Source organism: Varanus komodoensis, unplaced genomic scaffold (assembly GCF_004798865.1).
Source record: "Varanus komodoensis strain SLA01 unplaced genomic scaffold, ASM479886v1 scaffold38, whole genome shotgun sequence".
Taxonomy (NCBI): domain Eukaryota; kingdom Metazoa; phylum Chordata; class Lepidosauria; order Squamata; family Varanidae; genus Varanus; species Varanus komodoensis.
The window spans coordinates 8,751,130-8,775,063 of record NW_025335909.1 but is presented as its reverse complement, the minus strand read 5'-3'; the positions used below and the strand labels follow the sequence as shown (position 1 = coordinate 8,775,063).

Below are 23,934 nucleotides of genomic sequence, written 5' to 3'. Positions count from 1 at the left end.
AGAGCCGGGGCCACACCTCGGCGGCTTGAGGCGACCAGCGTGGTGGCCGGGGGAAGCCGCTGCCTGGGCCGAGCCTTCAAGGCCACTGCGCCCACAAGGCCACAGCAGCCGCTCCCACGGCAGCCGCTCCCGCCGAAGGGCAAGACCCATCGCGCGCTTTCTACGGCCGCCCGGGCAGCGGAAGGCACGAGACCTTGGACTGCGCGAAGGCTCTGAACACCGGCACCAGCTCCTCATCTTCAACAGGATCTGCGCACCGGACGGCGATGTTCAGGATGTGGATGGGCTCCTCCCGGATGCTCTGCAAGCCGGAAAGTGACCGGGGTGAGTCCCAGGGACAGCGGCGCGATCCCACCTGCTGGAGAGGCCAGCCGCTCAGCCGGTCCCCCTCACCTTGCTGCCGTCTTCATCGTAGAAGGTGGTCCTCACCTCACTGAACAAGGGGCTCTCCGAAGGGGGGTCAGCGAAGCAGGAAATGACCTCCTCGAAGTTTCTGGGGCAGACCAAAAGCGAAGAGCACAGAAGCCAGATGACCCAACCCGCAAGTGTTCGGTGTCACCAGCAGGACTGGCCTCAAACTAGGCATTTTTCTAGTCCTCGTGGCCACACGCTGCTTCCAGGTCCAGAAGCAGTCTGCCCTTGCACTCCAGCTGCTGGGGAACATGGGTGGCAGGGTGCTGCTGCACTCGTCCTGCTTTTGGGTGTTGTGCAGGCCGGCCGCACTGTGACCTGGACTAGCGCTGGGCCAGGCAGGGGCAGCAGCCTGGGCGGATGCCGCGCATGCGGCAGGAGAGGGCCAGGGCCACTGCTCGGTTTTCTGCCCTTGCTGAAACTCTGCACAGCTGAGCCCTGGGCGGTTCTCCTGCCGAGCCCTTTGGGAGGGGCCAGGGACCTGCTGTGCTTCGGGACACTCTGTTTTCCTTCCGACGGACCGTCCCCGGGCTCCCCTTTAAGGGCGCCCCCCTCCGCCAGCCACGGCAGCGTCACCATCTCGGGGGGCGGCAGGGTCACCTCTGTGGGGACATCACTGCTCTCGACCGGCAAGTGGCGGGCTGCGCGGGCACCAGCCCCACCTTCTCCCACAAGGTCCCCCAGCTACCTGACAAAGTCCTCGAATCTGTGGAACGCAACCATGGCTCCCATGCGCTGGCAGAGCGGAGAGAAGCCGCTGTCCATGAAGAGCTCGGTGCTGTGCCGGGCCAGGTCGGGGTTGGAGATGCTGACTGGCACAGACATCCTGCGCCCAGACAGACAGACAGACAGGGAGCAGAGGATCAGAGGCCATGTGCCACGGTGCCACGGGCACAGGGCCGCCGTGGGACTCCGCGGGGCTGGGACTCCTCTTCACAGCAGGGGCCTTCAAAATATCCAGGCAAACGGCCCCCGCTAGCCCCAGCCAGCCTAGCCGGCGGTGAAGGATTATGGGACTTTTAGGCCCAACACTGAGAAGACCACATTCCTGCACTAGAAGATGAACCGCAACCATCAGTGGACTGGTGGCGTTATTCGGGCTTCTCAGGGGCCTAATCTCCATCACGATTCAAAACAGCCAGATCTGCCCAGCCACCCAGAGCCCAGCTGCCCATCACTGGAGAGGGAAGCGAGCGGGAGCCGCGCGCACACACGGTTCTCCCAGAGGAAGCGCTTCCAGCGCCCACAACGAGGCGTCTTGTCGTTATTCCCCCTTTCTTCTTCTAAAGCATTTTCCGCAGTCAGAAAAGGAAGCAGAGGAAAGAACGGGAAAACGCGGGAGGGAGGGAACCTCTCGACTGTGCCCACATGGAGAACCCGTGGATGAAGCGGCGCAGCTGCATTCGGGAGGCATCCAGGTGCTCCCACAATGGGCTCTTTTCCTCCACAGTTTCTCCGACCAGCGGGCTCTCCAGGAGATGCCACAGCCCCAGAGCGTACCCCGCTCCTCCCTCTTCCCAGGGGGCTGGGGCGCCGTCATGGGACAGCTTTCAGAGGGGAGGTTGCTTTGCAAAGCACTCCACTTCTGGGCACTCTGGGGCATTTCCCCCTCACTCGCCCCAGTGAAGACGGCCGAAAGGGCAAGCATCTCAGGAGTCGGCAAACTTTCACTCCAACCAATACGCAGCACTTCTGGGCTCTCGGTTTTAAAAACTGCCTTTACCAGTCCTGTGGAACATAATGATGGGCTTTAAATACCTCCGCTTTGGATACATTTGCAGCACTCAGGGTGGCTTGCAGATCCCACAAAAGAAAGCCACATTTTCAAACAGGAACACGCTCAAGACACACACGTCTGCAGGGAAGGCCTGCTACTGGCAGTTGCGAGCTCAAGAGAGGCCTGTTCAGGCCCCCGAGGGGCCAACCCCGCAACCCCATCTCTGCACGTCTCTTTCCCACCTGCAGCTTTTCTCTGCATGCTGGAAGTTAATGCTCATACGTTCAACTTCGTCTATACCAAAAGCTCTAAATAATGCAGAGAATGGGACATTTACGGGAAGCCGTCCCGAGGCGTTTGCGTTTGTAGTGGACGGGTTAGAAAAGCCCAAATAAAATTTTATGGGGAGACGGCAGCAGGGGAGAGTACGGAAAACCATCCATTTGGCAAGTGCCAGCAGAAGCGGCGGGGTTACGTGTTACAGTCGCCCGCAAAGTGCAAGCGCTCGCGGCCCTTGGGTGGACCCTCCGTGTGCCCTCCGTGTGAGGGACCCAGAAGCGGCTGCTCACGCACGGCAGGGCGACGCACGGCAGGTGTAAGTCGGCCTGCTTCGGGGGGGCTGCTGCTGAGGTGCAGCTCCCCCCACGATGCTCCTCTTCACTTCCAAGGGGCTCAGTCAGGAGACAGCACCCCCAGCAACCCTCTGGGGCAGAAGACAGGATGATGTGCGTGCGCACAGACCACCCTGGGACACGGGAGGCATACAAGTCACATGTCTTCAAATGGACGTGATTATCTGGGGCTGGGGTGCAGAACTTCAGGCCCAGAGCTGGCACACGGTGGAACCAGGGGAACCCGGGCTCCCCGATGCCCCCGCATGCCTGCCTGCCACCGAGCCCATTCACTGGCCGATCCGGAGAAAAGGGATGGGGCTGGAATGGGGCGCAGGCAATTACAGCGATGCTGCCACGGTTGCGGCTCATGCTGCGGAGCGAAAAGAGCGCGAGACTCTACCTGCTCAAGGCGGGGCAGCTGCCTCTGAAAAGACAGGCGGACACAGAAAGCTGCCTTACCTGGAGTGCGACCACGGGGTCCGCTCAGGCCCGGGCCGTCTCGCTCGGACACACGGCGGACCTCCAGGGCCTCTGACAGAGGTCTGTCCTGGGACTCAGACCCGGGACCTTCTGCATACCAATGCGCCGTGCCCTCCCCTTCCTCGGCCCGTCCCTGCTGCACGGGCAGGGGTGGCCCGGGGACACCCCCTCGCGGCGGCACCCACCTGTTCGGATGGGACGAAGGCAGCATGAACTGGAACTCGACCACGCAGGTGCCGTCCGCCAGCTGCCGGTGCTGCAGGCTGTTCAGCTCGTAGGCGATGTAGCCCCGCCGCACGTACACCTGCGGGGAGCCGAGGGCACGTCAGCTCTGGCCTCCCGCACAAGCCCCGGTTCGCGCCGGGGGGCGAGAGCCGCCAGGCAGATCTCGCTGGGGGAGGAAGAAGGGCAGGCGGACCGGCAGGGGAGGAGCCGCGGAGGCCCGGGGCCTCTTTCCCGGAAGGCCCACGCGCCCCCGATTCAAGGCAGCCGTCACACCTGTGGCAGAGGAGGGGGGCACCGAGCAGAGCAGAGCAGAGCAGAGCGCCCGCGAAGGGGTCGCTCGGGCAAAGGGAGGGCGGCAGCACGGCCATGTTTAGTGGGACCTGCTGGCCTGGCCCTCTGTGCCCTTCTGTGGCGGCTGATCAGGGCTCGCAGCAGGGCAGCGGCTCCAAGGAGCCGAGGAGGACGCCGCCTTTCGGCTGGCAGCGGGATCCCTCTCTAGCACTGCCCAGAGAAGCCACGGGTCACACCCGGAGCTGCCTGTGTGCAGGGCACCCCTGTGTTGCGGCCCCTCCTGTGCCCCTGCTCCTGGAAGCACAGGCTCGCCCACAAGAAGCTCATACTCCGCGGCATGAATTCAGCCCCAGCACCACCAAGAACCTTCCCAGGTAACAGCACTTCTGCGAGCGCACGACTCCGTGAAGGAGACCCTGAGAGTGGGCCGAGTGCCAAGCACCTGTGCACGCATCCGCAACCCAGCGGAGTCACGGCGAACGACGGGGCCGCTTTGAGTGCTACGGGAAAAGCCTCCCATTTTGCAAAGAGGCTCCCAAGACGCCGCCCAAGCACTAGTTTCTCAAGAGCGCTGCTTCCTGCTCTTTACCTCCAGGGCTGCCATGCGCACCACCTGGTTGGAATGGTAGAAGAAGGTGGGCAGAACGTCGAAGATGGTGGTTTCCGAAAGGATCAGTTTCTGTAAAGAAAGGGTGGGAGTCAAAGTCTCAGGAGGTTTGTAAGGTTGCAGTATGGAGACTGAGCACTCCCTGGTTTCATCTCTAAAATCATACCCGTTTAGAACTTGCCAGCAAGTTTGATGATACTCATTTAGGACTCAATCAAGACTGGGGTTAGACGAAAGAACTGGGCCGGCTTCTCTCAAAATACAGCATTCTGATGGGATATTATTTTGGGCTTCGAGTCTGAAGAAGAGGCGGCCTTGGACCCCTTAGAAGGGATGCCGAGGTCAGCTAGGCAGCCTCAGGTGTGTGAGCAGACCGCGTGGAAGAGGGCGGGCCGGGGAGGGAGGGGGCGCACTGATCGGTCCAGCTGCCCGACGCCAGGCCGAGCAAGCAGCCCCATTAAGCACATACGGCGCTCCCACCCTCAGGCTCCCTGGCAGCACAGCTCTGCGAGGGTGGAGCCAGCCCCTTTTGGTGGGGGAGGGAGGGGAGCTCTGTTGGGAATGAGTTCCCACCTGCACCCACCCAGGACGGAGGCCTCTTGCTAAGGCCCTTCCCACTGCTGTCTCTGCATATCAAAGCCAGGCCTGGCTGCCCAGTTTTAACAGAAGCCTCTCCTGCGGATCTGCTGAGAAAAGGAGAGAGGCCGGGACAGAGAGTCGCTGCTCGTGACACCAGTGCGCTCTCTCGGCTCTGTCCGCCTGAGAACTCTTAACAGCAAGGACAGAGAGAGAGTTGTGCGTTTCCTCTGCCCCACGTGACGTTCCTGCCCAAAGCACCCATTTTAGGTGGGTGTTTCATTTGCCCTGCGGAAGCCGTGATGTTTCGCTCACTCACAGAGCCAGACTGTTAAAATAAGCTGGGCTCACCTTCAGGTTTTCGGGGCAGAACTGGTGTCCAAACATGTCAATGGCAGAGAGGAAAATGGACTCCACCTGGTTATGTCTCAGCTCATAGGAAGGCAGGTGAGAGGCGATCAGCACCTGGGGAAGCCGAGGGGTTCGGAGGGAGTCATCGCACAGCGGCAAAAGCGAGCAAACGCAGTCCAAAGCCAGCAGCCGCCGAGGCCCGTGGAGTCCTCTGGATCCTGTCCTTGGCTGGGGATCCCGGTCCCCCACAGAGGATGCCCGCAGCTTTGGGGGGGCCTGGGGAAGCCGCGCAAACCCACACCCACCTGCCGGGCCCGCAGGGCCACTTTGGAGTGCTCTGTCTTGCTCAGCTGCGTCAGCTCGTTCAAAATGGCCACCAGCTCATCCGTCAGGGTCGGGTCTCTGCCACAGAGGTGATCCTGCACGGAAGACGCAAACTGCTCTGGTGCTCCACTGCACTTCCTGGGAAGGAACCGCCGGCATGGGGCAGAGGAAGGGCTACGCCTGAAGCCCCGGGGCCGGGGGAAGCCCTGTGGCTCTGCGAGGGGGCCCAGCGCGCCGACTCACGATCAGCATGGTCACCAGGAAGTTCTTCTTGGCCACCTGGGCGTGGGAGAAAATGCACTCGAGCACCGGGGTCATGTCGGGCATGTACCGCTCGCGCAGGTTGATCACGCACTTGTCGTAGTGAGCTGAGAGGAGAGGAGAGGAGAGGAGAGGAGGGGGGAAATGGTAGCGGGGGGCCCTCCCCGGAGCAGGACCCGCTGTGGGGAGCGCCGCGCCGCTGACCCGCCTTACCGTGCTGGAACTGGGTCTCCACCTGCAAGTATCGCCTCAGCAGATCCAGCACCACGGCCTTCATGTGGCCTCGGATGCCGCTGCGGTACCTGCGTGGGGGGGACAGACGAGACACCTCCTGGACGAGCCCCTCCCCTCAGGGCCCTTGGCGAGCTCAGCGCACGCCTTGGCCAGTTCCCGGCAAAGAGGAGCACCTGCCCAGCCCATTTCCGGGAGCTGCTGAGACGCAAGTCAGCTGCAAACGGCACGCAGCTCTGGGAACGAGCACTGGCCTCTGCCGAAGACGCTCGCCGCTCGTGCATTACGCTCTAAGGCAAGGCCCCCGGCATAAAGGCGGGGGAAGAATTTTGGTGTCACTCTTCAAAGCAACACATTTAGGCTTAGTGTGAGCTAGACTAGAGAATGAGTCTCTTTATAGATCTCTCCAGCGGGAAAAACCAGTTGCTCCTCAGTCCCCTTTCCTTCCGGAATATCACAGCTACGTCCGAATATTAATCAAACTTTCTGATGGCGAAGCAAAAAGAGTGAGCGGCGCAGCTCCCGGAGGCAAAGGGAAAGGCTAGCTCTGCCGCAAAATGAAACCCACCGCCCCAGGTCAGGCCTGGGGGCGGGAGAGGGTCCCAGACGTGGAAGAGGAGAGGTGGGGTGCCCCCTCGGCTACACTTGCCTCTGCACGAGCTGCACGACACTCTGGGTGTTCATGAAGAAGACCTCCCGGTCGGCCTTCCGCTGCAGGGTGGCAGCGTGGCTGTCCAGGATGCTGGCGATCTCGGAGGAGGAGGACAAGAGGGAGGGAGTCACCAACAGGGAACAGCTTCACGGGGAGGTTCGCAAAGCTTTGGATAGCAAGCGAATGAGCGCTCTGAAAACCCGAGAGGCGGCCAACTCAAACTGGCTCCGGAGCATCTCTGACAATGCAGCCTGGTTCAGTATGTTTTTAAAACTGCCCTGCAGTCTTGCAATACCAGGGCAGCATATGATTCAGAGAATGCAGAATAATACAGTAAAATCGCTGCAGTATCACGATAAGCAGCAAAGGCAGCGAGTAGAAGAGGAGTCGGAAAGCAGCAAGCAAAGTGTCTGGGGAAACAGAAGGTTTTAGGCCCCCGAGGGGAACGGCGCCCATCCCCTGCCCACCTGGCCATCAGGACTGGCCGCCCCCGAACCGGTGAAGCACCCCGGAGCGCCAACCAGTCTCGGGGACGCCGCCTGGCAGGCACCCCTCGTGCGGAAGGCCCCGCTCCGCTCGGCCCTCACCTGCTGGCTGGGGAACTGGCAGAGCACCGAGGTGATGTTGCTCGCGTACTGGGCCATCACCTTCCGGATCGACTTCTCCACCGACGGGGGGATCCGGCCCGAGGTGCTCGTCATGATCTCCTGCAGCTCCAGGAGGGGAAGGGACGGGTCCCTCAGCGTCTTCATCAGCTTGCACACCCATTCCTTGATCTGAGCCAGCCGACCATTAATAAACGGTCAGCAGCATCAATTAAATCATGACATCATTAATCAACACCATTAATCCAATTATCTATAAAGCCCAGGTGCACGGGAAGGCCAGCACTAAGGCAAGGCGAGTCTTGGGAGCTTTCCTGGGGATCTGCAAAGCAGCGGCCCAAGAAACCCTTGCGGGGGGCAGGCTCCGGATGGCTGCCGAGGGCCCCCCCTCGCTAAGCAGCCTTCGTGCTGGGCGCGCACAGGGCACCCGGGAAACGCCAGGGGCTCCCCGTACCTTGGTGCTGAAGTACGGCTCGGGCAGGCAGTACCCGCTCATCACGTTCAGGAGGCTCTCCAGCACGTTGTGGAAGACCTGGTGCAATTTCTCGCCGAGGATGGGCAGGGGCTGCTGAGGAGGGAGCCCTCCGGTGTACAGCTGGATCTGGGGCCAGAGACGGGGGGCAGGAGGAAGGCAGAGAAAGGAAGAACTTAAAAGCCGCTGGCGCAGGGGTCAGAGGCTGGCCAGCTCAGAGCGGAAGCTGGCTTTGGAATGACCTAGAACAAGCTTTGGAGCAAAGCGGGCTGCTCCCGGGGATCAAAATTGGACAGAATGCATCACTCTGACACTCAAACGGTTTGCCCATGCCCCTCAGAGGAGCCCAAGCACTCATGTGCTGAATGTGCCCGATCAGAGAGCAGGGACCCACACAGAGCTGCAACAGGCAATCCCGCTGAGAGCAAACCAGGAGGCTGCATGGCTAAAATCAGGAGGGACTGGATCATCCAAACCACCTCCAGTTTAGAAATGTGGTGAGACTCTTCATCCCCTTACCAGTGGCCTGTGGCTGAGCGCTTTCCCAGGCTGCTTGCCACCCCTCAGAGGAACCGGTCGCAGCTCCCCTTTGCCATAACGAATTGCGTTCCAGCGGCTTCTCCCTCCCTCTGAAGCTTCCGGCATAAAATGGGTTGCAGTGACAGGCCACTGTGGGTCCGTCACTGCGCGCTGTAAGGCTTGGGCTTGGGCAGGGGTGGTGGGTGTGCAGCTGGGCTTGGGCAGGGAACGACGGGGGTCGCGGTCAACACGCTCCGGGGGCATCGGGGCGGGGAGGGCCCGCGGACGGACCCGCTCACCGGGTGGACTTTGGTGGGGTCATCCAGCTCCAGCCGCGCTATGACGCAGCCCGCCTCCAGCAGCGTGCCCGGCCGCTTCACGTGGCGGATGAGGCCCGATTCCTGCACGGCCAAGCTCACGACCATCTTCATCACCTGTGCGCGAGAGCGGGGAGGGCGCTGTCAGTCAGGCGGCCGGGGGACTCCTCTGCGACCTGCTCGCAGGACTGTCGGCAAGGCAGGAGTCCAGCCCTGCACCGCGCAAGCGGGGAAAGGACCGCGTCCGGAAACGCCGGGCGCCCTATTCGCAAAGGCAGCCCGTGTCGCAGGCTGCTAGCACCGACTCGACCTAGAAAGAATGCCTAGAAATAAAATGGGGAGAGGGGCCGGCAACCGCCGAAGCGAACACCAGAAACACGCCCACCCTCCTCACTGGGGTGACCGACCACATTTCTGCGCCGCCCCCCGGCCAAAGCGCTCGGCGAGGCTCCCAGCTGCACCTCCCGCTCTGGCTGCGGGCGTCTGAGCAGGAAGGGTGGCGCCGGCCCTCTGCCCCCCCGCAGCCTCCCGCAAACGCCCAGAAATGGGGTGCCGCGCAGCCCGCTTCGCTCCACCTCGCCCCGCCAGGCGCCACCCGGCTTGCGGGCTCCAGACCCTGCTCCAGCGCAGCTGCCGCCGGACGTGCTCAAGAGCCGCCGCGGCTCCGGGAAGGCTGGCCGGGTTTCGCCGCCGGCCCGGTCCTGGGGTTACCTCTATTTCCGCGTAGCTCTGCCCCACGCAGATGTGCCCGCCGTCCTCGACGGTGAACTGCAGCAGCTTCCCGGCGGAGGGAGAGCGCAGCACGGTGGGGTCGCTCTCCTTCTCGAAGTCGCAGGTTTTATTGCCAATGGTGATGCGGTACCTGGAGGCCGAAAGGGCAGCGAGGAGGAGAGAGGCCCCGTTGCTGCCGAGGGAGCCGCCTGCTGGCTGCTGCTTTTTCCAGAGCAAAAAGCCAACGGCTACCCGGACGGCCACCTGGGCCTCTCAGGTGCGCTGCGCCGACCTTGCAGCGGCCATCCGAGGACACGGAAACGCCAGCAGGAGATGAGAGCGGGGAGCGCCGGGCTGGCGCGCTCCTTATGCTGCTCTTGGGCCTTCGACGGGGTTTGGTCTCACACACCGTGGTGCCCGCAGGTTTTGTGCTAGTGGCGTCACCCCAGTGGCTCCCAAGCCGGCCACCCGGCCGCCCACCTACCGGTCGGCTTCTTCCTTCATGTACGTCGTGTAGCTGTTGCCGTCGTAGGAGAGCAGGAGGCCGCCGTCGTTCAGCCTGTGCACGTCGATCTCGATGTGGGAGTTGTTCATGATGATCACGTAGGTGGTCAGGGACTGGCGAGCGACCTGCCCGGGCACCGCAGCAGGGAAAGGACGTTTTCCTCCCCGCCACGTGAGCGCCAGGTGAAAGGGGGGGACCCAAGCACCCCACTCGCCCCCGGCCGGCAGGCATGCAGGCAGGCGTCCTCCCGCCTTGGCGGACCTGGGCCGGGCTTGCCAGGCGCTACCTTGAGAGCGTATTTCACGCCTTCGTAGATGAGCTCGACGTCGACCATGTTGAGAAGTGAGGCGGCCGGCAGGACCTGGCCCCTGGAAGGAGAGGCGGCCTTCTCGGTGTGCGTTGCGCAAGCGGCGCCTTCCCCGCACCCCTCCTTACGGACAGGCGCAATGACAGGCCTTTAAACAGCCCCTTAGAAGACTCCAGCATGTGCGAGGCTGGAGGACCACCGAGGCGAGGGATGCGACGGTTGCGCGTGTCTTTGGAGGCACAACCTCAGGAAGCCTTGCGACAGCCCTGCGATGCGGGCCTGAGCTGGCAGAGGCACGGGGAGCGAGGGGGACGGAGGGAAGGGCTTGGATGCTGCCATCCAACAGATCTGGAGGATGCCACGAGGGAGAACCCGGCCTGACCCTCCCTCGAGCCCGCTCTGGCCAGCAGCGTGAGCCCCAGCTCTCCAGAGACCGAGCCAGCCTGCGAGCCGAAGCATTCTGAGCGGCCGACTAGATGCGCCTTCTGAGTACAGACCGGCTGGTCTCTCACGCACAAAGCCATAAAACACGCATATTCCAAGCTGGCTGGCTGGCAGCGGATCGCTAGCCAGCAAAGCTGGGAGGAAGAAGCCCCCGAACGCCAGAGAGAGACGCAGTGCCCGTCGTTTCTCCGGGTTCGTGCCGAGGGGCCTCTCCCGGCCCCAGCTCCAAGCGGTAAAACCGGAGAAGCCCTGCGGGCCGCCTTCCGTCTTGGCCAAAGCTCGCGCCTGCCCCACGCGAGGGAGGCCTCACCTCTCGAGGGAATGCAGGAAGTCGTCCATGCAGGTCCTGAATGAGGCATCGGCCACGTTGAGGGCGCCGCAGACCACGCCCAACATGGTGTCCGGCTTCTCCGCCTGCACAGGGGGAACGAACAAAAGGCCACCGCTTCGCACCAGGAAAGAATCTGGGCACACGCCATGGAAGCCGGGAGGAAAAGGGAGGTCGGTTTAATTTTACGCGGCTGTTTGTCCAAGAGCCACCACCCAGGGTAGTGAACAAACGGCTGAGATGCAAAACAGAGCCGCGAAAGACAGAGTTGCAGGAAATGAAATCAGAACAGGCATGAGCAGTAGTGCTGTCCAGAGAATATGCAGGGACGGCGCAGAAGGCTTATAAAAGATCTGATGGGAAAGGAAGGAACGGTATTTGTTGGAAAGAGGAGCGCGAGGAGAGCGGGCAGGTCTGCCCCTTGAAGCGGGGCCAACGGTTCCCTCCCCAGGGACAGAGGGAGGCCTGCTCGGTGGGGGGGCTGCATCCACCCCTCACGCTCTCTGTCCTCGCCGGCCACCCTCTCAAGGCACTACTTCCAACCTAGGAACGCGGGCCGATTCACTCCCCGGCCCTGCCTCCGCTCCAGGGCTTCCCCCATCCCCAGAGTAAGCCGGACCTCATGTTTACCCTCGCGGTGCCCCCCGGATGGCAAGGGTGCACGCAAGGGGCGCTCTGAGGGGGTGAGCACTCCCCCCAGCTGCGAGAGGTTTCTATGCCTCCAGCAGCTCTTGCAAAGATGGGAAGGGAGGTCCGCACGGGGCGCTCTTGTCGGAGAGCGAATCAGTAGCCCTTCAGCCTTGGAAGAGGCGTCGCTCTCGCCTCACCACTGGAGCACACGGGCTCCAAAGCGCCTGGGCCCAAAGGACCGCAGTCCACGCACAGCGCCCGGCCCGGCGGTTCGCACCTGCACTTTTTCCGCGATCAGATGATCCAGCCAGCTGGTGTCGATCTCATTGGTCCGGAAGCTCTCGGTCTCCAGCAGCTTCACGAGGTACTCCACCGTCGTCCTGAAGTCCCCGCGAATGGACAGCTCTTTCAGAGCGACGACCAAGTTCCTGAAAGGAACAAACGAGGCTCAGCTAATGAGGGACAGCTCTGCTTTGGCCGGAGTTGAAGCGATTAAAAAGCTGGGCGTGCGCGCAAACGAGCCAGCGTGGCCCAGCGGCTGGGCTGCCGGCACTCGAAGGCTCAGCGTGACGTGGGCTCTTGGACGCGTGCACTGGGTCTCCGGGTGGGCGCCCACAGGAGTGCTTTTTTGAGAGACCCTCTCTCCTTAGGCACCCATATTTGTGAAAATGGATGTACGGAGAGGGGAGGGGAGGGAGGCCACGTGACTTCAGGAAACAAAAACCTCAGGAAGGAACGAAGGAAGGGCTGGTAGATGTACACGCATCCGTGGCTGTCTGTGGATAATCCTGGGGATCTGACGCAATGGCGCTCCACGGGCCCTGGACCCTTCCTTCAGCGAGCGCCCCCAGATGGAGGGTGGTGGGGCTGAGGGGCACTGAGGGCCACCCCAGACCCTCTCTGGCCTCCTGTGAAGCCGCTCACCCCCAAACCTTTCCCGGGCACCCTCTCCCTGCGCGGCAGACGCGAGGACCCCGGCGCTCGAGGAGCTGCCCAGCAACAGCCACTTCTGCTGCCCCCGAGGCTGACGTGAAGGCAATACTGACGAGATGGCCTCCTCTCGGTTCTCTCCCCAGGAGAAACAGTGTCCGAACTGGGAATCGGCGAATTCGTGCAAGCCACCCGTGGCTGCCACGCTGAAGTAGCCCCAGACGTTCTTGTTGCTGCGGAAATTCAGCTCTTGCACCGTGCCGGAGCTGGGCTTGAAGCCCTGCGCAGCGGAGAGAGAGAGATGCGGAACAGACGCAGGTGAAAGGGGGGAACGGAGTGTGACGGAAGGTTGACGCCCCCTCCACCCCGACCTCGAGGGCACACGCCCCCAGGCAGCTCAGGCGCAAGGAAGGCATTGAAACCACGACAGCACTGCTCACACAGCCGGTGCCGAAGGGCAGGCGCCGAGGGGAACGCAAGGTGGCCTCCAGGATGTCACCAGGGGTCTTCAGTATCACACAAGCAGGAGAAACAAACCCCATTTCAGCTTCTGCGGCTGCGGAGAGGCGCTTTAAAGGCGCTTTAGAAAAGCTCAAGGACCGTGCTGGGGACATCCGCAAAGCCAGAAGCGGGAAGAGTCCCTCGCTGGCGGGGACAGAACTGTAACGCAGCAACGGCCGTCTGCTTACACGAACGGCACAGAGATGCTCTGAATTCCAGACTGACCTCATCGGGATTTTCACTGGTGATCCGTGCCGCGATCACGTGTCCCCTGGGAACGGGAACGCTGCTGAGGCTCTCAAAGGAAATGGGGTCATCGCCCCACGGGGTCTCCCCGAAGAGGGTGCGGATGTCCTTCATCCTGTGCAAAGGCACCCCCATGGCTATCTGCAAGGGCGACCGGAAGGGGTGGGTGAGCGCAGAACCGCTCTCTCCCGCTCGCCGCGTGTTTCCGCAGCACTTCCAAGATGACACTGCCCTTTCTGAAGGCTGCTTCGGACACAGTGCCAAGGGTGTAAGTTCAAGGATCGGGGCAGCTTCCAGAGCGGCGGCGCCCCGGCTTCAGGCCTTGCCTGATCTCTCCCCCCACACACAGGCACACACACAGAGTCATAGACGGGATCCGCACCAACCCTGAGCCACGCTGAGGCTAATGGGGACCTCTGAGAGGGGCTGCAAAGCCAGGTTACGAATCCTGGGCATCCTCTGGACTTCCCTGCAGCACTGCTGGCAACGGTGGGCCATGGGGGGCATCTGCTTCAGCACCCTGAGAAGACCCGCAGCCCGGACCGAAGCAGGAGGATTCTGGGGCAGCCGTGTGGCGGCGCTGGAAGAGTGCAGTCCTTAAAACTGCGGCTTCCTGTCGCTTCTGCCTGCAAAGTCTCTGCTTCTCCCTTGCTATACAAGCTCAAGTGTTCTGCCTGGCCCGGCACCCCAGCGCAGGGGTGCGCAACCCCAGACAGCAGACTAAGCCAGCCTGCAGACTTTCCCGTGTTCTGCCGGAAACGTGGCCTCCACCCTCGCTGGGCGGAACCCCACGCTCCCCTCTGCTCTGAGAATGGAAGGGGCCGTGGGGACGCGGGCAGCAAGACGCCCGCCAAGGCCAGGAGGAGCAGCTGCCTTCCCGGCGCTGGCAGGATCCTTTTCTGTGCTTCTCTGAGCACGGAGAGAAACGAAGCCGGGCGAGGGGCAGAACCAGCCACGGTGAGCCAGGGCAGCCGCAACCGGTGGGCAGCCATCCAGCCCCACCAGGAAAGGGATCTGCGCTCTCCCCCCACAGGTGCTGCATCGGAAGTACCTGGAGCTGGGCAGCCGGCAGGTTAACATCGGCGATCATCTCCGTGCAGGGGTGCTCCACCTGCAGGCGGGGATTCAGCTCCAAGAAGTGGAAGCTCCCGTCCTCACTGTACAGGTACTCCACTGTTCCGGCACTGACATAGCCCACCATCTTGGCGAGGCGCACGGCGCACTGGGGAGAGCAGCAGTGGCTCAGCAGCGCCCTGGCGCACACATGCACCAAGCCTTCAGAGCATCAGAGATGGGGATCCGAGAGCGGCTCCCCTAGGAGGCGGGCGACCCATTTTTAAGCCCTGCGCTCCGCTTTATTTGTACGCTGAACTATGCCGGCTGCTCCGGGGCTGGAGCCCAGCTAGTCTGTGGGAGGACGTTACTCTCTGTTCTTGGAGAGTTTTTGGTCCGTCAGTCGCTGCCCACCCACGCATGGCCAACCGGCAGGCAGCACACGGGGCTGCGGCCACGGGGCGTGCGTCCTACCGCCGGGCCGCGTGCCACCGCCAGCCACGCGTGCCCAGGACGCTTCCGGTACCTGCTCCATGTAGTCAAAGACGGGAGGCGGGGCGACGGTCGCAGGAGCCTCCTCGATGATCTTCTGGTGCCTCCGCTGGATGGAGCAGTCGCGGCTGAACAACGAGACGGCGTTGCCGTACTGATCGGCCAGGACCTGGACTTCGAGGTGGCGGGCGTGCTGCAGGAATTTCATCACGAAGATCGGCGACCCCGGCGCCTCGCTCTGCACCTGGTGGGCGGGGAGGCAGCGCTGAGGAGACGGACCCCACGGAAAGCCAGTGTGGCGTAGTGGTTAAGAGCCTGGGACTGGGACTCAGAGGATTTGGGTTCTAGTCCCTGCTCAGCCAAGGAGCCAACTGGGGGGCTTTGGGCCAGTCACAGACTCTCAGCCCAATTCACCTCACAGGGTTGTTGTTGTGGGGATAAGATGGAGGAGGAGGAGATGTAAGCTGCCTTGAGCCCTTTGTAGGAAAAAGGCTGGATCTAAATCGGAAATAAATCGGAAACGTCTCACGGTGGAGCTGCTGGTGCTTGGGAGGGCCCGGGAAACTCCTCGGAAGGTTAAATCAGGGTTCCCACATGAAGGGAGTAGGGGGGGAGGCCTGCCGGGAAGCTGACCCACGAGGCCGCTGCGGGGCCGTTCTGTTCGGGGACAAGGTGGCCTAGCTGCACCCCAGTCCTCCTCATCCAGCCAAGCTGTGTGCTGTGTGGTGTCGTTATGGTTTTCTGTCCTCTGTAAGCTGTCCAGAAAGTTTTGTCGTGAGACGCGTAGAAAAACTTCACAGGAATAAGATGGCGGGCTGCAGGAGCCTTGGGCTGGTCAGCTGCCTGCATCCCTGCACCCCAGCTCAGTCGGGGCCGGCAAGGAGGGCTCGCTGGGGAGCAGCTGCAGCTGCGCTTTCGCGACTGCTTCCCATGAGGAAGGAGGATCGTGTGCGCGACGGTGCTGCCCCAGGGAGATGCCAAGAGCCCCAGCTGCGGGGACAGAGGGAAGGTGTTCCGGGATCAGAGCCTGGTCCCCTGCATTTCCCAGCCCAGGGCAGGAACTCTGACCCTTCCTAAGGTCTCCTAGATGGCGTTGATTATGCGCTAGATTAAGGAAGGTCACACCGCCTGCAAATCTCCGCCTGAAGGGAGAGAGGCAAAGGTTTGCCTATTAATTCAGGTCTGTTAATGATTCCCCGCTCTCTAAGGGCAAATTCCAGAGGAGGAGAAGAGCTTTATGAGCTGCATTTGTTATGAGCAGGGACACGAGGCTCCTCGTTTTAATCTGGATTTCATGTACATGGGAGAGAGTCGCAGGCCAGTCCGCGCGACAGAACAGCAGCGAGGGCGAGGTTCAGTAACCCATGTCCTGCTAGCCGTGTGCTGAGGCGACCAGGACGAGGGGAAAATAAACTGCACAGGCTGCATGGAAACACCCGGTCCAACGCTCCCAGTGGGGGGGAGAGACTCCTCCTCGGGGATCATCCTATATATGGGGAAAGTCCCACAATTCCTGACATGCCCCAACTGTGGGATTTTTCTGTCTACGTGAACATAGAAATGCCCCCTTAAGGCATATGGCGGGAACACAAGAAAAAGACCAGACAGTCAGCGAGAAAGCGGGACTTTACCTGTCTGTAGCGAGCCGCAAACTCTTCTGCGCCTTCCACTATCCGAATCCCTTTGCCGCCGCCACCCTCTGAGGCCTTGATCATCACAGGGTAGCCGATTTTCTCGGAAGCCTGAGAAGAACGTTTTTAAGAAAGGGGAACTTGCGCGCCAAATGACCAAGAGCCTAGAACCCTTTCTCGGCTAATCCCGGATCTGCATTAAAGAGGCCCACGTTTCCGCAACCGAAGAGCCGCCAGCCCCAGCGAAGGGTGGCGACTGACTCACAGGTGCTCTTCTGATTCGGACGTGGCCGGGCCTCCCTGGGAGCCATGCCCTTTCCTCCCATTAAAACCCCTGCTCCAGTAATTGCAGCAGTGTGGGATGTGTTCTGCAGCTCTCCGAACATGCTCAGAGGTACTCATGCTCTAGGGGTCCAAATTCAGTCCTAGATTCCAAGGAATTGGGAATTCTAGCAAGGCACTGGTTGCAAATTCATGCTTGAGGCAGCTGTTAAAATGCATAGGGTTTGTCAGGGATTTCGGAAGGTTGATTGGGGTGGGCAGGGGGAAGCTGAAGAAGTGTGCAAGGAGCCTAGATCTGGTAGTGGGGGTGCAGAAAGGCAGGACAAAATGCCACGTCACTGAACACCCCCGTGCATCATTCAAAGTAAGTCACTTATTTATGTACATATAAGCAAGCTGAGAAAGAGATCTGCGAGGTGGCAGGGCCCAGCAAAAAAAGTCTTTTTTTGTCATTTGGTTAATTAAGCCTAAAAGCAAAAGAAACCCCACAAGGCCATATTGCAATCGGCCGGCCTCACTCCCACGCTCCGTCGGTCCCTCGCTATCGCATCCCCGCCGGCGTAACCTACTTTCTACAGTAACTCTCCCCGCGCCCAAAACGACCGCGCGTTCCCCCCTTCCAAGCATCGCCCCTGGTGCAGGAACGGCGCACCCCGAGCTACCTCCAGGCCTTCCTCCACGTCCCTCACGCAACCCTGCCCGTACGTCTCCGGGGGGACGGTGATGGTCCTGAGCTGCTCCTCCTCCTCCTCGGTCCACTTGGCTACCAGCCCTGCAAAGGAATCACATCGGCAGGGCAGAACCGGCGGCTGCCTCGTGCCCGGCTCCTGCCTCACGAGGCGAGGAGGAGACTGGTCCCAGGCAGCGCTGCACCCACACCCAAAGGTCAGGACCCCGAGAAAAGCCTTGCCGGATCAGACCATCCAGGCCGCCCCACTTTTCATTCACACAACAGCAAACCCGCTGAATGCAGACTGAGGGGGGATTTCAGCTGAACTGCGGGTCACCGTGTTCTCCAAACCCGGCCAACATGATGAAACATGGTGAGCAACCCGCCGTTTGCAGCCGGACAATGAGCCATAGGTTCTCATCATAGGTTGTCCATGGCTTGTTAGCACAGTTGGGTTCAGACAACACAATAACCCGCCACTGAGCGACGAGCCATCCGCAGTCCTTATCGTGGCATCTGGACACGGCCAGAGCGCGCATGAGAAATATAAAGACTGCGGCGGACACCAGTCGGCCCGGCGCAGCCTTCTGCCACAGCACCTCGCGGCCGCGCTGGGCGGCAGAGGCGACGACGAGGACCACGGCCAGGCTCACGGGGGGCAGCAGGGGCTGCTCTCAGAAGGCCCCGGCACCGTGCCCAGGACTCTCGCCTCGGCCGCCCCACGGCCCGCTAGGTCAGGGATGCAGCCCGAACGAGGAAGCTCCCTTACCGCTCCCGCTCCACGGCAACGTTGGGATGTGGACTGTCTGGGCCACGATGGTGGAAGCCACTTTGTCCCCCAAGGCCCACATGGCCTGGCTGGGCGGGCCTGGAATGCAGGACGAGACGCGGAGGAAGGGCTGAGTGGGCGCCGCAGGCGCGAGCGGGGGCAAGTGGGCGCGGGGCGGCCCCCCCCGGGCGGCCAAGCGTCGACACACGCAAGCGGCAGGCGAGGGAGCACCGCCTCGCTCGCACGGCTGCCACACGGGGCTCCCTGCACTTCAGCCGCTGGGCCGCACACGCGGATCGCACAGCACAACGGCGACGACAGGGGAGGCTGCGGGGGCTCGAGCCGCACTTTGCTTTCAGTGAAGCAGCCCGCAATCCTTCCATTGTGTGCAGGGTGATGATTCCTGATCTACCACCGCCCATGTGGATGGTGCTTTCCGAGCTACCAGAGAACAGGTCTCTGCCCTGAGGAGCTTACAGTCTAAAAGCCAGTGCAGAGGAGACCAACGAAAGAGGAAGGAGAGAGACAGACAAGGGGGCAGAGGAGGGAAGAAAATGTGCCTGCGCCTGTTCGGTGGAGGCGGCTACACCAGGTATTCACCCCGCGGAAGTCAAGCACGGCCCCCTCATGGACGCCCCCCCCCCAGGCCCTGCTTTGGCAGGCCAGCTGGGCGGGGGGGGTGCGTGTGTGTAAACACGCAGAGACGCACACGCTCCGAGGCGGCACGGCACACCTACCGAGGAAGGCGATCCCGTGCTTGTGCAGCAGCTCGGGCAGCTTCGGGTTCTCGGAGGCGTGTCCCCAGCCGGCCCACACAGCCTGAGAAGGGGGAGTTTCGGGAGGTCAGCGGACACCGCACGCAGGACGGACCCGTGCCCCCCCCCCCAGCACCAGAGCCACAACTGCTGCTCTGTGTGTCACTGCTTCCCACATCATGACCGCTGGGGGGCCACAATCTGGTTGCGGGGGGCCGAGGGCGGGGCCGACACACCCACCCGTTGTAGCGCAAGGTTTTTCTCAAGGACCAAGCCTTGCAGCAACACTGAGAGCTCCGAGGACATGCACAAGCCGGGGGACCACCCGCTGGCAGGGCAGGGCAGGGCAGGGCAGGGCAGGGCAGGGCAGGGCAGGGCAGTGCAGGGCCAAGGGCGGAAACTGATGGGTCAGCCAGGACCTCCGGGCTGAGGCCCATGAGCCACGGCTCACATATTCCAAGAAATCCGAGTGCTTTCCCTCTGCCTTTTGCAGCTCATGTTCTGGGAACCCAAGAAGCGGCTCAAAGGCCGAGCACGAGCCCTTCTGTGGGATGGGCGACAGAGTGGGGCCGCTTTCCCGGAGGAATGGCCACAACTGACCTTGCTCGCAAGTGAGCGGCCTCTTCCGGGAAAGAGCAGGCAGCGAGGGAGGGCACTAGACGCGGGCCCGAAAATAGCCTCAGCACGCAGGGCTCCCAGGGCAAACACCCAGGGGCTCCTGAACGAGCTGCGGCACCAAGCAAGCAAAACAAAATTCTACAGGAGAGAGCAAAGAAACTGAGCGAGTCAGAAGGGGCCTCCCGGGCCATCTAGTCCGACCCCCGGCTCCAGCCGGCTCTGCTCATGACATGCCCACCATGTGCATGTCCAGCCTCTCCTCGAACTCCCTCCCCGATGGGGCTTCACTTGCCTCCCCTGGAAGCCCCTTCCACACCCAGTGATTAGATGCAGTTCCCAAGCGGTCTCCCCTCCAAGCTCAGGCCAGTCCCACACTTGCTTAGCTTCAGCACAGTTAACGCCTCCTGTGCCTTCAGGCCTATTCTAAGCCCCGTCTCCGAGCGGATGCTGCGCCTTCCGCCTCCTCCTCTGAGAGCAGCCCTCCAGAGCGCTCCGGGGCCGTGCCTGGTGGACGGAGAAGGTCAGCCTCACCTGCACCGGGATTCGTTTCGAAATATCCACGATCAGTTCCACGTTGGCGTAGTTGTTGTTGTTGGTGCCTCCGGGGACGGGCACGTACTGGTCAGCCATTTTGATGTATTCTGCAGAAACAGGAAAGGCACGACCCGTTCTGTGTGGTGCGTGGGGACACGGAGAGATGCAACTATGCGCAAAGGCACCGCCGTTCCGGCGCACCTGCATTCGCTTTCAGATCTTCGGGAGTCACCATCACCACGAAGCGAATCGCACGCTCGTTCCGGAACATCTCGTAGGCCCAGCGGCGGATGGAGCGCATGCACTTCACGGCGGCGATGCCGTTGTTGGCAATCAGAACCTGGCCGGGAAAAAGCAGCGTGTTCCCAGGGACAATCGGATCCGTGCTTAGACATGTGCGGAAGGCCTACAAGGCCCAGCATCCCCAGCCAGCACGGGGAATACTGGGGGATGGCAGACATTGTAGGACTGTTTTCCCGTCCAGTAGGAGCGGATCTGTAGGAAGATCTGTAGCTAGAAAATGGAGAGCAGCCATCACCCCCGAAAAGCTGTGAGAGAGGCCTGAAAGATTTCACGCGACACCTGGCTAAGCGTACGATTTCTCACGCTTATTTATGCATGTGTTTAGCATTTTTGTATGTCGTCCCATACGGAAAGTCTCTGGACAGCTTACAAAAGAAAACAAGAAACAAAAAACAAAAAACAAAAAACAAGACAAGCACATCCGGGAAACAACACAGAATTCAGTCCCTGAAAGCCTTCTTTAAAAGGGGAGGGGGGATATATGAACCGAAGGCCCATAGAGCAAAGGAAGGTAAATAGATTTTACAGAATTATTGCTATCTATGCACCCAGAAAAAACCATTCTGGCTACACCCCAAAAACCACCAGCCACAGCTACAAGCAGGCTGCCGAGCCCTGGGAATGGTACCTTTTCAATCACGCGGTTCCCTCCAAAGCGAGTCACAAATTCGGCTGGCGAAGCCACCGTGAAATCCCTGTGGAGGTCCAGCTTCCTCTGCTCATGGCCCCTTTTGACCAGGTACATCCCCGACATGCTGGGTCTGCGAGAAGGAAAAGGCAAGATTGCAGAGTGTTACCCGAAGTTCAGATGAGAACTGGGGACTGACAATTTATAGGCAGGCGGACTAACAGCAGCCAAGGAGCAGACCAGAACTGAACAGCCACCTTCCTGGTTGCCACCGGCGAGGCACGACTGCCTTCCAGGCAAGTGACTACTGAAGCAGTTTTCAGTTTGTTGTCCTTCTCACCACCAGCTCTCCATCCTTTAGACCATCCATTTTAGCCACAAATAATTGCTAAAATTAATGGTCAGCTCACTGACTGGGAAACCAGTTTGTGGTCCAGAAAGATCTGCACGTGCGTTTGCAAGCCGGCAACGGAAAAGTCCCACAAATGCATTTAAAAGGTCATTTTGCTTCAAAGGGGCTCTACCTTTAAAGGCTCCTGCATTCACATCTCACCCCAAAATGCTACATTTGGGGAGCTTTTTAGCCTTGACTGACTCTTTTTACGTCTTTGAACGAACCTTCCTACACCTTTAGACAGCAGAAAGTCCCACAACCAGCTAGAATTCCTCCATGCCAATAAACAGGATTTATTGTATTCCTGACTGGTGCTTGCCTTCTATTTAAACAGAGCTGGAAACCGACCAATTGATAGCATACAGCCAGTTTTGGCACTTGTGTTCCCACAGGCATGTCAAGTTTCCAAACTCTAACTATTGTTAGAGGCATGGAATACGATACCGTGTGCTCTAAACTCTCCCTGGTACAAAATCCATGCTGATAAAAATAAGATACAATTTTAGACTGCTTTGCACATTTTCAAAAACAAAAGCGGAATTTCTTGCCTCCTTTTCAGGGATAAAACCCCGCAAAGGAAATGACAACTTCCTGCAAAATACAGAGCAAATGATCAAACCCTAAACCCAAACGCTATTCAACACGTGTATTATTAGCATCATGACTAAGCTCCTAAATGACCTTCTGGAATCTGGGACCCTTCTGATTGTGGGGCCCTCCGCCCCAAACTCCAGCCAGCGTGGATAGCGGCAGACATCAGGCTGTGGGGGGCTGGGTCCTGAGGGGCACGTCCACACACCAGGCCCATCAGGCAGCTCCACCAGGGTGAGAGTGGACGAGGGGAGCTGCAGACCAGTGCATCTGAGGACACAATGTTGGGAACTGCTGCCCTGACTCTTACGGCACCCCCTTAAGGGTGCCACTAGCACTGTCTCCCATACGAACTTCTGGGGGGGCAAGTGGGGAGAAGGTGGCCTGGCAAGCCACGGACAAGATGGTGGCCATCCAGCCACCTCTCTCAGCCACGGGGCACCACCACCTTCCCACAGGAGCACACACGGCAACATCAGCACCTGACACCCCCACCTGAGCGGGAGGCCCCCCTCGTCCTGCACCGCGTGGGCCCATCCAGCCTCAAGCCCCCCTCGCTCCTGCCCTCTCCCGGGCCGCACGCACGTCCCGCTCCCCCCAACCCACCCTCGGTGCCGCAAACCGGCAGCCCAGCTCCTCCGCGGTTGCGCTGCCTGGGGCTCTCTCCTCCTCGGGGCTCGCTCAGCCCCTCCCTGGCGCACAGCTGTGGCACAAGATAAAGAGCGAGGGCGATGATAACGCGAGGCAGCCCGGTGGGCTTCACCCTCCGCCTGGGCACGGCATGCAGGCTGGCAGGCTGCAGACTGACCTAGGGTCAGCGAGAAAGGAGAGGGAGGGAGGCCCCCGCCTTGGAGAACGGACACGTGGGCCAGGGCTTGCAGAAGGGCAATTAAATGCTGCATGCAAATGACTGTCTGTCTGTTTAAAACTTTTGTATCCCGTGCACCACTGACGTCTTACAGTAAGGAAGCGAGGGGGGGAAAAAAAGGAAAGGAAAGGAAGCACGAGGGTCAACGTCCCACTTGGTATTCCCAGATTCGCAGAATTCTACACACATTAAATGTTCCAAGAAACATTTAACAATCCACATATGGGAAAGCCTGAAGATGTCTCCCACGTTAGCAAGATCGTGTCCCTTCCAGAAAAAGGGCAAGCAAGTCCAACCTGCTCCCAGGCACCCCGACTCCCAGTTTCCAGCATGCATCGGCTCAAACTGAGGTCCCACCTGTTTGCAGGGCTTTCCAAGGGCAGCGGCAGGAGAAAGGACCCGGGCGGGGAGGCAGGCCCTTCTCGGCCAGCCAGCGCAGGCTGCAGGCGGCGAGAACGCAGCCCTGCCGGGCAGTGGGGACGGGCAGATGTCAGGCTGCAGGCTAACCGCCCTGCTGCCAAGCCTGGTGCAAACACCCCTGCACAGGCGAGCCAGACAGTTCCGGAGCCAGGACACCGCTTGGCCCATCTGCACTGAATGGAGCTCACGACCCTCCAAAACAAGGAAGCTCTCGGGATTGCTCAAAGCGTCCTGCACCTCAGCGATGCCAGGGAAGCCGGGACGGCTGGGCGACAGGTGGGGGAACCGGGAAGCTGCGGCGCCCAACTCCGGGAAGCCGGTCTGCAAGTGCAGTTAGGATGCCGCGCTCATGCGCGGCCGGGAGAGCAAGAGCCTCCCTTCGGGACGCGCCTCCGCTGCCGGCCTCGGCTCGCTTTCGAGGCGAGGGGCGCACGCTCCAACCGCCGCCCGAAGGGCGCCCTAAACCCTACGGGAAGGCGCGCTCCCGCGCCGCGCACGATTCCGCTGCAGCAAGACCGCGGCCGGCGAGGCGGGGGTCAAGCGGGGGGCGCCAGGCGGGCGACGCGGGGCTTGCGGCCGCGGCTGCTCCCCGAGGAAGGCGCCCCGCCCGCCCCGCGAAGGAGCGGCCCGCCCGGCGGGGCTCGGCCGGGGAAGCGGCCGCCGCGCGCCCG

The 23,934-nt window shown here is 61.2% G+C and overlaps 1 protein-coding gene across 4 annotated transcripts in view; it reads right to left on the bottom strand.

Moving 5' to 3' along the window:
- Nucleotides 1–23,934, bottom strand: part of ACACB (acetyl-CoA carboxylase beta) — a 39,356-nt gene that overhangs the window by 12,632 nt on the left and 2,790 nt on the right. Inside the window, exons 1-31 of one of the 4 annotated variants that reach the window (XM_044440617.1) lie at nt 23,201–23,264; nt 20,991–21,123; nt 20,261–20,399; nt 20,057–20,166; nt 18,890–18,971; nt 18,153–18,251; nt 17,376–17,485; nt 16,432–16,542; nt 14,835–15,044; nt 14,307–14,477; nt 13,235–13,396; nt 12,625–12,788; nt 11,856–12,006; nt 10,931–11,034; nt 10,156–10,237; nt 9,849–9,994; nt 9,365–9,515; nt 8,636–8,770; nt 7,800–7,946; nt 7,328–7,516; nt 6,738–6,838; nt 6,071–6,159; nt 5,840–5,964; nt 5,578–5,691; nt 5,273–5,386; nt 4,328–4,417; nt 3,408–3,526; nt 3,143–3,166; nt 1,100–1,237; nt 394–493; nt 194–301 (exon numbers count right to left, since the gene is read on the bottom strand). In XM_044440617.1, the coding sequence (XP_044296552.1) occupies nt 194–301; nt 394–493; nt 1,100–1,237; nt 3,143–3,166; nt 3,408–3,526; nt 4,328–4,417; nt 5,273–5,386; nt 5,578–5,691; nt 5,840–5,964; nt 6,071–6,159; nt 6,738–6,838; nt 7,328–7,516; nt 7,800–7,946; nt 8,636–8,770; nt 9,365–9,515; nt 9,849–9,994; nt 10,156–10,237; nt 10,931–11,034; nt 11,856–12,006; nt 12,625–12,788; nt 13,235–13,396; nt 14,307–14,477; nt 14,835–15,044; nt 16,432–16,542; nt 17,376–17,485; nt 18,153–18,251; nt 18,890–18,971; nt 20,057–20,166; nt 20,261–20,399; nt 20,991–21,116 (3,711 nt within the window). In that variant the 5' untranslated portion in view covers nt 21,117–21,123; nt 23,201–23,264. Of the gene's footprint in view, nt 1–193; nt 302–393; nt 494–1,099; nt 1,238–3,142; nt 3,167–3,407; nt 3,527–4,327; nt 4,418–5,272; nt 5,387–5,577; nt 5,692–5,839; nt 5,965–6,070; nt 6,160–6,737; nt 6,839–7,327; nt 7,517–7,799; nt 7,947–8,635; nt 8,771–9,364; nt 9,516–9,848; nt 9,995–10,155; nt 10,238–10,930; nt 11,035–11,855; nt 12,007–12,624; nt 12,789–13,234; nt 13,397–14,306; nt 14,478–14,834; nt 15,045–16,431; nt 16,543–17,375; nt 17,486–18,152; nt 18,252–18,889; nt 18,972–20,056; nt 20,167–20,260; nt 20,400–20,990; nt 21,124–22,581; nt 22,644–23,200; nt 23,265–23,934 lie in introns of those variants that run through there. The other 3 variants (XM_044440618.1, XM_044440616.1, XM_044440614.1) reach the window with 3 other exon arrangements.